The sequence below is a fragment of the Lonchura striata genome, chromosome 14, assembly GCF_050655825.1.
Source record: "Lonchura striata isolate lonStrDom1 chromosome 14, ASM5065582v1, whole genome shotgun sequence".
NCBI lineage: Eukaryota > Metazoa > Chordata > Aves > Passeriformes > Estrildidae > Lonchura > Lonchura striata.
In genome coordinates this window covers 1157450-1169264 of record NC_140716.1, presented here as the reverse complement: position 1 = coordinate 1169264, position 11815 = coordinate 1157450, and the positions used below count along the sequence as shown (strand labels likewise).

The following is an 11815-nucleotide window of genomic DNA, read 5'->3' as shown; positions in this document are numbered from 1 at the left end:
GCAGTGACAGCAGGCAGGAGCAGCTGGAAACCTGCAGCAGTGTACAGAGTCAGGAGATCCTCTTGTTAAACCACATAAAGGGAATTGGCACTTGGGGATCCTTCCTGAGCCTGTGAAACACTGCAGGAAAGCCTGGGGGAGAGGCACTAACATCAACATCACTCACAGGACTGGAGTCTGTGGCTCTTCAAACTGAATTTAGAGTTACAAAGATTGGTTACAGGGTTGGGGTGGTGACAGAGGAAGGTCTCACAGTGCTCCCACTGAGGTCCTTAAGGGAAAACCAAGCTGAGCAGCCAGTGACTCCAAGCTACGCAGTCCAGGGGATCACTGTGACCTTCAGGACCAAGTGGAAGCAACAAAACTAGAATAAAGATGCCTTAAGTTGAGAAAAAACAATCTTTAATTTTATAAATGTTCACTCAACTTCTGAATCCAAACAGCTGTTTCAAAGTTCTTTCAAAATTCAACCGTTTTCAACAAAAGCACAAACCCCATTTGCACGGTTTCCTCGTGAAACAGTTGCACATGAACAAAGCAGGTTAATACAAATAACTATGAAATCAGGGTAAGTACTGATCCTAAGTAGCAATGAAATGATTAAAGAGACAGAAGTTCCTCCTACAGCACGACAGTCCTTCAAGGCACTGGATGCATCCACAGTTCACAGGGTGACTGAGAACCAGCAGTCACCACCAGCACTGGGGCAGGGGTTTGGTTCATGGCTTGAGGGGAATCTGCAGCAAATCTGAGAGGGAATGTCCCTGGGAGGCAGCTCCTGGTACGGGCTAAGAACTACAAAGAACCTCTAACCGTGCCGTGAGAAGGATTATTTCCAAAATACAGACATGCACTTTAAATAACTAACGTTCTGCTCCTTACTCTTTTGGAATTTCTGCTAACACCACCTGTACCAGCACTGACCACGCTTCCTAGGCGAGTTCCTGCAGGAATTCATTCCTTCCATCCAAGAGTTTGAAAACCGTTGTCCAGACCCAGATCATTAAACTTCTTCTGAGGGCCAAACCGGAGCGTGGCCAAAGGTTGGGCTCGATTTCCTCGGGGGTCTTCTCCAACCTGGGCCCCCCTGGAGCTCAGAGTCCCCAGGAGGCTCCGGCCCAGCTGTGCCCAGCTGTGCCCAGCTGTGCCAGCCGTGCCAGCTGCCAGAAGAAGCTTTCCCTGCCAGGTCTGGGGTTCCCCCGAGAGGAGCGGGGCGCCGCTCACAGCGCGGTGCTCTCCGTGTCGGTGTCCATGTCCAGCAGCAGGTGGTTGTGCAGCTCTCTGCCCGCCGGCTCTGCAGGAAGCTCTGCAGGAGGGTTTGCAAGTGCTTCTGCAATACTGGGGTTAGAGTCTGCACAAAAAGGGAACAGCAAGTTTAGCAGGCCAGCTCACTGAGTCGGGGGCTCCTGGGCATCTCCTTAGACACAGAAGGGAGAGGAAGGGTCAGGGAAGGCTCCAGGAGCAGAGCTGGCCCCTGTGGGCACACGGGGCTGAGCCCAGCTGGACGGCTCGGGCTGCTCCTCCTACAGCGCCTGGGTCAGCCCTGGGCACAGTAACAAACCCTTCTCCCTGAAGGAATTCGATTTGGGGTCCCATTCCTCAATGCCCCTGGAGAGCTACTCTGCACTTTCGTGTCCAAACACTCAGCAAAATAATCTGGCACCTAAATCATCCAGCAGGGAGCACCACCTGTGACTTTGAGAAGCAACAGGAACAAGGATGGTGTCAAAAGGAGGCAGAAGTTATTTACACCAAGTGCAGATTAAACCTCTCTCCTGTCATGGTTTTTGCCTCTTCCGGGGAGAGGAGGATTTTGTTCAAGCCAAGGTGTCCAGAAAGGACCACAAAATCCTGCAACTCTGGTGACTGACTGGCCTGGCAGCTAGAATTATCAGACCACAAAAATCCCTAGCAACTCAAAAAAAGGTAACTGAAAATCTTGCAAGGATTTTGGAAAGCTGATTTACAACGTGCTGTGACATCCCTTACTGCAGTCCAGCAGCTGCTCCACATAGGAAGTAATTTAGATCACTTAGATCAACAAAAAATCCAAATAAATGCCTTGTTTTCAAGCACAGGAGGTGCAGACAGGCATCCTAGAGAGACTGGGACTCATAACTCAAGCATGAAATCCTGAAGTTAACCCAGAAGTTACTGCAGAAAACTCAAGTTGAAGGTTTCTGAATGACCTGGAAGAGGGGAGCAGCCCCTGAGTGCAGCCTGCCCTGCTCCTGAGCCCCCGGAGCCAGCAGCCTGCAGGGATCTGAGTCCTGGGATCCTGCACAGGGCAGCTGCAATGCCACCTGGCCTGGCATCGAGCAGGAGCTCCGGCACAGAAGGCCAGGATGGTTTGTGCTGGAAGGGACCTGAAATCCCATCCCACCCCCCCTGTGCGTGGGCAGGGACACCCCAGGCCCCCAGCCCCTGGAGCAGGAGCTCTGGGGGGCTGTGGCACGGGGAGAGAGGGGCACAGGGCAGGGCAGTGACACCAGATCCAGCAGGAGCCCTGCGTGGGACAGAGCAGCTCTGGTGCTCTGGACAGATCAGTTCTGGTGCTCTGGACAGATCAGTTCTGGGGCTCTGGACAGATCAGTTCTGGTGCTCTGGACAGATCAGTTCTGGGGCTCTGTACAGAACAATTCTGGTGCTCTGGACAGATCAGTTCTGGTGCTCTGGACAGATCAGTTCTGGGGCTCTGTACAGAACAATTCTGGTGCTCTGGACAGATCAGTTCTGGTGCTCTGGACAGATCAGTTCTGGGGCTCTGTACAGAACAATTCTGGTGCTCTGGACAGATCAGTTCTGGTGCTCTGGACAGAACAGTTCTGGGGCTCTGGACAGAAAAGTTCTGGGGCTCTGTACAGATCAGTTCTGGTGCTCTGGACAGATCAGCTCTGGTGCTCTGGACAGAACAGCTCTGGTGCTCTGTACAGATCAGTTCTGGGGCTCTGTACAGAACAATTCTGGTGCTCTGGACAGATAGTTCTGGTGCTCTGGACAGATCAGTTCTGGGGCTCTGTACAGATCAGTTCTGGGGCTCTGGACAGATCAGTTCTGGGGCTTTGTACAGAACAATTCTGGTGCCCTGTACAGAACAGTTCTGGGGCTCTGGACAGAACAGTTCTGGGGCTCTGTACAGAACAATTCTGGTGCCCTGTACAGAACAGTTCTGGGGCTCTGGACAGATCAGTTCTGGGGCTTTGTACAGAACAATTCTGGTGCTCTGTGCAGAACAGTTCTGGTGCTCTGGACAGAACAGTTCTGGGGCTCTGTACAGAACAATTCTGGTGCCCTGTACAGAACAGTTCTGGGGCTCTGGACAGAACAATTCTGATGCTCTGGACAGAACAATTCTGGTGCTCTGGACAGACAGCACAGGGGAGAGTGGCCAGGAGACAGCAGGAGCCACATTCTGCTCTCCAAGGCTTTAGTGGGTTAATGGGAGCAGCAGCAGCCCCTCTCTGGCCATGCTGGGGACACGCACACACACAGCAGGGCACTGGGGGGGTTAGTAGTTAGCACACACATCATTAGCAATTAGCAATTAGCAACAGTGGCGGCCAATCAGGGGCCTTTTCCTTACCATTGCACTTGCCAATACAGTTCCTACTGAATGCTGGTCAAACATCTGGATTATTTAATAAAACCTTTGATTAGAATATTCTAGGGCTTCTCACTTGAACACCATAAATAGAATTTGAGGCATTACTAAAGCCAGTACAGGGACAAAGGAGTCAACAGTATCCTGAGGACAGGTCAGAATTCAGGGATCATTATGAGGTTTGCTGGCACCTTAATTTTGTTCCCTGATTCCACTTGTTAAGGTTCAAATTAAAACCAGCAGCTGCACATTGTGAATTAGTGAGTCTGTAAGTGCTGGTATGTGCAGGTGTGAATATTAAAGCAGACACTCTTACGTGCAGGTGGTGGTGTTAATTCAGATTATTAATCCTTTAAAAACACATTGCTCTGGAAAAGGTGGATGCTTTAGCATGGAGTGTAGTGCTGGAGGTGAGCCTGAGTGTCACTTCAACCCCTCCCCACGGGGATTTTAGCTGAACAGGCTGGATCTTCTAGGTCCCTTCAGCAGTTTTGGAGAGAATCCTCCCTCAGCAGCTTTCCTCTCCCAGTTTTCCTGTGTGGAGCTCCCATTCTGTGTTCACAGCACACACCTGGGCCAATTTGCTCTGGTTTGCAGTCCCCTCTGGCAGGTGCTTGCTGTGCCCAATTCTAATGAAGCAGCCCCAGCTGGGTGTTAATTACAAGATGAGGATTTCTCCCATTGCACTGGGGTAAAACAAACCCTCCCTGTCTGCTACATTGAAGCAATTTCCTCAGAACCAGGAAAACCTTAAAACGAAAATAAATATGGTCAAACTACGAAACACTTGGAAATTTAGATTAAGTCTTTCCTTGAAGTTTGATTCACTAGCACAGCTGCTGCTGCTAGCTTCATTGTAAAGTGCTGTCAAGATTCAGAGCCCAGCCTCACTTCTGACTTCAGCTTGGGAATAAATTACCCTCATATTTTAAATATACTGACAAAAGTACAATCAGAAGTCAGTTATTTTAAAAATCAAAGCTACTTTTCAGTTGCTTAAGCAGCTCATTAACTGCAGGTTTCTTCATGGAATCCTATAATAGGCAGGGAAACCTCTGGCTGTCCCAGGTTCCTCCAAGCCCACCCAGCCTGGCCTTGGGCACTGCCAGGGATCCAGGGGCAGCCCCAGCTGCTCTGGGCACCTCCTTCTCCAATTAACAGAACCCCAAAGCTGAATGACTTCCAGCCTGAATGACTTCCAGCATGAGTTCTCAGTCCAAGCCTGATTTCAGCCCTGCTGCAGAGGCAAAGCCTGGGAGAGCCTGGCAGCCCTGAGTCCCCAGTGCTCCCTGGGGAGGCAGCAGGAGCAGCACCCAGGCAGTGGGGCAGCACCCAGGCAGTGGGGCAGCACCCCAGGGCCCCCCAGGCCAGCAGTGGGGCAGCACCCAGGCAATGGGGCAGCACCCAGGCAATGGGGCAGCACCCAGGCAATGGGGCAGCACCCCAGGGCCCCCCAGGCCAGCAGTGGGGTGTGCAGCAGAGCCAGCAGGGAGCCTGGAAGGTGCCACGGTGCAGGGGCTGCTCTGCCACGGGCTCAGCCTGGGTTTTGCCAATAAAACTCCAAGTTGCTGAAAAGAACTGCAAAACTACAGTGAGAGCTATGTTAAAACATAACCACACACCACCAAAGTGTAGGAAAAATCCAATTTGCCTGCACTGAGGAGATGAAGCCTGCTGGAAAGGGGTCGCCCATCACACCTGATTGGGGACTAACTCTGGGGGCTGCTGTGAAGGGTTAATTCTCTCCAGGGCCTTAAGGGATAACTGAATGCTCACTGCAGCAGAGGCTTGAGCCCCTTGCAGGCTGAGTGCTGTGCAGAGATGAGACACAGAGCTGGCAGAGCACAGTTCCTATGGAGGGGGGAGAACACAGGGCTGGCAGAGCACAGTTCCAAGCACACATCTGAACTCAAAGCTACGAACAGGAGCAGGTCAGCAGTTCAGTTTCTGTGAGTACAAACCTTATTCGCAGTAACCATCCCCACCTGTGAAGGCATTGGGGTAGAGCTGTTAGGCAACAGAATTGATACTCTGCATTCCAACACATTAGTCTAATTCTAGAGAAGCTGCAGTGTCATGGGAAAGTTCCAACCATTATTAATTATAAGTAGATTTAAAAGCATTAGTCTCCCACATTCAGTATCTCTTCCTTCAGAATTTCCCAGAATAAGCAGTGACTCAGCAGGAAAACATTCCAAAAACTGCTGGTTTTGAATGGCCTTAGCAACTACATAAAAAAAATAAACTTTATTAAAGAAACATTATCCCCACCAAACTGGAAACTACAAGCTTCATGAAGCTTCTGTGAGAAGACAAAAGTTTCTCTTTACTCCATTGTTGTCTTAAAACAAGAGCTGCATTTAAAATGTGAGGCTCTATAAATATTGACCTAAGAAACAGAGTTTAATACAGGTGATTCTTTAACTTCTGGATGTCCAACTTAAATGCACATCAGAAGGCTCTGTTCTTGTAAGGTAAAATATTCTCTGCATGTTTTGCCTGCTAAAACATGTGCCAGTGACCACTTGTGCCCTGTTCTTATCTCAGTATGTGCTGAAATCCACCATCCTTGGCTACATCTTCTCCCTCCTCTAAATATTTGCTTTTTGGCAACAGATGTACAAGCAGAATTGACTGCCAAGATGCCGTGCTGGCTCTGCTATCAGTGTTAAACTTCCAAACAGGAAAAAAAAAAAAAACAAAAAACAGAAGTTCATGTCCACTTGCCCCCAAACACTTCTGCCTCAGGATGAGAGCCTCGTGCACAGAGCAGCTGGGTGGGCACGAAGTGGGAATGAGCTATGGAGCATCTCACCATGGTTTGTGCTGGCCAGGCATGAACTGGGAATGAGCTATGGAGCATCTAACCATGGTTTGTGCTGGCCAGGCATGAACTGGGAATGAGCTATGGAGCATCTAACCATGGTTTGTGCTGGCCAGGTGTGAATTGGGAATGAGCTATGGAGCATCTAACCATGGTTTGTGCTGGTCAGGCATGAACTGGGAATGAGCTATGGAGCATCTAACCATGGTTTGTGCTGGCCAGGCATGAACTGGGAATGAGCTATGGAGCATCTCACCATGGTTTGTGCTGGTCAGGCATGAACTGGGAATGAGCTATGGAGCATCTAACCATGGTTTGTGCTGGTCAGGCATGAACTGGGAATGAGCTATGGAGCATCTAACCATGGTTTGTGCTGGTCAGGTATGAACTGGGAATGAGCTACGGAGCATCTCGCTGTGCTTTGTGCTACAGATATGAACTGGGAATGAGCTATGGAGCATCTAACCATGGTTTGTGCTGGTCAGGTATGAACTGGGAATGAGCTATGGAGCATCCAGCTGTGCTTTGTGCTACAGATATGAACTGGGAATGAGCTATGGAGCATCTCGCTGTGCTTTGTGCTGGCCAGGCCCCCCCATGCCCCCACCCCAGGCACTATCTCCTGCCCTGGCAGTGCCAGGGCCACGCACTCACCTGTGACTATTTTGGAGGCCGTGTGCGTGGGGTCTGCAGGCGGCTGCGAGGGAGGGTGAGGCGGAGGGGGCACGCTGGGTCTGTTCCTGGGCTTGGGCACGGGCCGTGGCCGGGGCAAGGTGCCGGGCTGGGGCGGGCAGGGCGCCGGGCAGGGCTCGGGGGGCACGGCGTGCTTGCCCAGCGGCGGCGTGTCGGGCGGCGTGGGGGTCTGCGGCAGCGGCTGCTCGGGGCCCTGCTCCCCTGGACATGCTTGGCTGCTGCCCCGGGGCTGCAGGGGAGGGGTTGCCTGCGCCGGGGGCTGCGGGGGAGGGTGGCTGGGAGCTTGCAGCGGGGACAGGCTGCTGGAGTATCTCCGGGGTGCAGAAACCTGGCACGGGGAGGAGGTCTGGGCTGCTCCTTGGTTGGCGTGCTGGGCGGGGGGAGAAGAGCTTCTGGCCGGAGGTTTTGGGGAGACAGAAGGTGGCTGAGCAGCTGGGGAAGAGCTTTGGCTCCCTGGCTGCCCCGGGGGGGGGTTGGCTGGTTTGGGGGGGGCTGGTGCCGGCTTCTTCACAGCTGTGGAGAGAAGAGGGGAGAGCCCAGCATCAGGGACAGCAGTGACAGGGCACGGGGAATGGCTTCCCACTGCCAGGGAGGGGGGTTGGATGGGATATGGGGAAGGAATTGCTCCCTGGGAGGGTGGCAGGCCCTGGCACAGGTGCCCAGAGCAGCTGGGGCTGCACCTGGATCCCTGGCAGTGTTCCAGGCCAGGCCGGACAGGGCTGGGAGCACCCTGGGACAGTGGAAGCTGTCCCTGCCTGTGGCAGAGGATGGAACAAGATGAGCTGTAAGATCCCTTCCAACCCAAACCACTTTGGAATTCTACAAGTCCAAACCAAGCTCCCAAAGAAAACAATCAGCAGCACAAAACATCCCCAGCTATGTTATCAAAATCAAATGGTGCATTATCAAATATAAGCATTTACTGATCAATAGCTTTTGAGAGAGTTTGTTAAACAGCACTGGTGACACTGTCACCATTCAGAGTGTAAAAGTCACAGCTGTTTTACAGCCAGGCCCTGGGAACAAGCCAGCAGAGTCAACTCCTGCCTGTGTAAGGGCAGAGATGCTGATGAAGTTATTTCAGCAGCATTTCTGCAGTACACCGAGGCTTGGAAGGCAGCAGAAAGGCTTGGAAAGCAGACACCCACCTCTCCTCAGGGCGTGGGGACTGGGACCAGCAGCGTTCTGGGGCTGGCTGACACCGAGCTGCGAGGTGCTGGCCCCTGCCTGGCCCGGGGCCGGCCCTGCCTGGCCGCCGTTCCTCACCGGGGGAGGAGTGGCTGCAGACGAGCTGTCCTTGCACTTTGAGGCACTGGAAATGAAAGAGCCCACGTTAGAGATGGTCGTGGTGAGCCTTGTCTGGCTGGGCTGCAGCTGCTCCCTTACGAACCGTGCCGTGGATCACGCATGAGGGAACAGCTCTCACGGAAAGCATTGTCAAGCCCTGGCGCAGGTGCCCAGGGCAGTGGTGGAGTCACAGGCCCTGAAGTGTTCAGAGAACACCTGGATGTGGCACTTGAGGACATGGCTCGGTGGTGAAGTGCTGGGTTGATGAGGGATGGTGGAGGATGAGCCAGGTGAGGTGGTTTGGGCAGGGTCCCCTCCTGTGGCCGTGTACCTGCAGGCTTCTCTCACTTCAATTCAGCCCTCAAAAGGATTGGCTTTACTCGCTTCCACTGGCACTTTGCAATCCCCATTTCTCCAGGTGCTGCTAACAAACTGTGAGTACTTGCACAGAAGCTGTGCAGATTTTAAGTGCCACTTTCAGACACGACCCCTGAGGTTTCATTTCAGCTGCCTCTGCCACAACAGCCATCAGTGGAGGAAATACTGGTGTGCAGGGGATTTCCAAACGAGCTGGTTTTGTAAATATGTCACCTGAGAACAAGCTTTGTGCACAAGAGTCAGTGCTGCAGCAAACCCCACGGTGGGGTTTCACCCTGAGGCTGACATTTGGAAACGCTGCAGGCTGCACAGGTGGCTTGTCACAGCTCTCAGAACACTGAAGAGCTGACAGCAAAGTGCTGCTTCCACCTCACAGGAGGAATTCAGGCTGCTGCAATTAGCCTTGGTGTCCAGGGACACAAGAGAAATTAAACAGCAAAGAGCATGTGTACCTACCTGTCCTAAAGAAAATAATCCTGAAATATGATAAACTGACTGCAAGTTTTCTAGTAAGCAAGTCTGCTCATCACTAACACCTGCTACAGACAAATAAACAAAACAAGACATATCCAGATAACGAGTACAAGAAACAACAAACAAGACCAACAGGTTTCTGGTATTGCCACTGTAGGTTTGGCTCTTTCAGCAGCAAACTGGTGCCACCTGTGTGCACATCTGCAGAATGTAACCTGGGAAGGTCAGTGCGGGCAGCAGCAACAGTGTGTATTTTTTATTATTATCATCATATATATTATCATCATCATTTTCATCATCATGATGATCATTTTCATCATCATGATCATTTTCAATATCATTTTTCTCCAAGGATTCTGGTACCTTACAAGATGAACTCCGGAACAGACAGACCTGCGTATGCTCTATCAGCAGATGAATTCCGGAACACCCAGAACCACGGCTGCTATTTGATTAGACCAATTCAGTGTGTCGTTTCAGAAGGCCAATTGTGGCAGGAGAGCTCCTGCAGGGCGCTGCTGCCAGGGCACATCCCAGGAGGCACGGGTGGCACCGGCTTGCTGCCGGAGCCGCTGCCAAGCCGCTGCCAGCGCCAGCCGTGCCTCTTACCTGGCATCCTCAGCGCCCGGAGGCTGGGGCTGCTCGGCGGGGGCAGCGGGGCCGGGAGCAGCCCCGGGAGCAGCCCCGGGAGCAGCCCCGGGGCCGGGCTCAGCCCCGGCAGGGCAGTGCTGCTCGGGCAGCGCCGCGGGCTCGCAGGGCGGCAGCGGCGGCTGGAAGGCGGGCGATGTGAGCTTTCTGCTTACAGTGCCACATCGCCGCGGGGTCGCGGGCAGCTCCAGCACCTTCACGCCAAAGCTACAGAGAGAAGAGACAGTGAGCGGCAGGCGGCCACCCCCGGGCTGCTGCAGCAGGACTCGGGGGTCCCACCCCCAGGAACCCCCGCATGCAAAGCGAAGGAGGAAAGCTCCGACCCCGCGGTGTTAAAGCCTCCTCTGCTGCACAACACCAGCAATGTTAAACATGCAACGGGTTTGGCTCATCCCCACGGAGGGACAGGCTGAACGTCAGCGAACAAACTACTCGATTACATTTGGAGACAAACACTGATGACAATGAGGTCAGAGCACTCGGAATCTCACGTGTAAATACAGACGGTTCCTCACACACCAGAGTAGCTCCTCACCAAATGTATTTTGCCACATGAATTTTGTTTCTACCACACACTAAGTTGCAGCAGAGATTAAAAAAAAAAAAAGCTACTGGATACAGGCTGTGATTTGGGGGCTGGAAAGAGAGATCCTTACAGTCCTTTCCAACCCAAATCATTCTATTTGCGTTTCAACAATGGAGAAGAAACAGACCCCAGCTCTAACAGATTTTAGAATGCATACAGCACATTCATTCTAGAAATTATTTTATTCTTGTTGTGTTAAACACTGAATCTTGAACCGATTTTCTTCTTCCTCTGTGAGTGTTGACAAATTTGCATGTGGCTGGTCACAGCTAACAGGTAACAACATTTGCATCAACAGCTAAAAACAAGCACATCACTTGAGTACTCATGATGAGTGATAAAAATGAACGTTACACTACATGTTATATGGGAAACAGCACGTTTTACTGGGAATTTTTAGCATTCTACTGCTTGCTGTGGCAATACTGTACCATCATCAACTCAGAAGTCTTATCATGAAGGCACCAGGTAACATCACCTCAGCTTATGGGCTTTGAAAGAGAAGCCATGGAATACCAGAAGTTAGAGACTGAGAGAGGCGACTGAACAGGCACTTCTGTTCCAGTGAATCTCAGACCAGCCCCAATGGGTGCCAGGAGACTGGGAGCAGCAATATCTGCTTGGGCTTTAGCATGCACAGAGTGTAACTGGAAGGAAGTAACAGTACATTACCTTTGAGCCATCCTCAGGCTGCAGCAACAGGAAACAAATCACTGTGGTTATCTACAGCATTCCCGTGAAATTCCTCTCCTGACACCAGTGAAGGTGTCTGATTGAAACCTCATTGGAAGAGGGTGTAATGGACCCTCTAAATAAGAGAATTACACCTACCTTTCCTTCTTCAGCAAATCCCCTTCCATCACTGTCATGCTCAGAGGCCTCTTCCTCTCCAGGGTCCCACATTCATAATCATTCCCAGTGTGTGACAAGTGATTGGAATTTACAGCAGGAACTGCCACGAACGCCCCAGACACATTGAAATCCTCATCTGCAAAGGGACAGACAGACAGACTGCCTCCTCAGACACACGCCCAGCCCGAGGGGAGCCTCAGTGCACAGGCCAGCGAGGGTGACCTGGAGGGCTCAAACTGCTGAGCTGTGGCAGGAACTCACCTCCAGGGAAGAACCAGTCTGCGTGCTGAATGATGGGCTCAATAACTGCTACCACGTGCACCGAAGTGGCTGCTGCCATTTCAGCAAGGGACCTGCAGGGGAGGTTTGAACAGAGCTCCGTCAAAGTAAAAAAATCAAATCAATTCCAACTACCTAAATAGCAGCTTAGGCTAAGCATGATGGATCAGCGCCTCAGTAGCAGAGAAAGAGC

General features: G+C 52.0%; 1 protein-coding gene across 12 annotated transcripts in view; it reads right to left on the bottom strand.

The window, feature by feature from the left end:
• Positions 1 to 385: 385 nt before the first annotated feature.
• The window catches only part of ARHGAP17 (Rho GTPase activating protein 17), a 41461-nt gene continuing 30031 nt past the window's right edge, over positions 386 to 11815 (bottom strand). The window contains exons 15-22 of one of the 12 annotated variants that reach the window (XM_085591993.1): positions 11605 to 11696; positions 11323 to 11479; positions 9867 to 10112; positions 8267 to 8430; positions 7080 to 7631; positions 5563 to 5586; positions 3584 to 3628; positions 386 to 1417 (exon numbers count right to left, since the gene is read on the bottom strand). In XM_085591993.1, the coding sequence (XP_085448119.1) occupies positions 5564 to 5586; positions 7080 to 7631; positions 8267 to 8430; positions 9867 to 10112; positions 11323 to 11479; positions 11605 to 11696 (1234 nt within the window). In that variant the 3' untranslated portion in view covers positions 386 to 1417; positions 3584 to 3628; position 5563. Of the gene's footprint in view, positions 3629 to 5562; positions 5587 to 7079; positions 7632 to 8266; positions 8431 to 9866; positions 10113 to 11322; positions 11480 to 11604; positions 11697 to 11815 lie in introns of all 12 variants that reach the window. The other 11 variants (XM_085591994.1, XM_085591992.1, XM_085591995.1 and 8 more) reach the window with 11 other exon arrangements.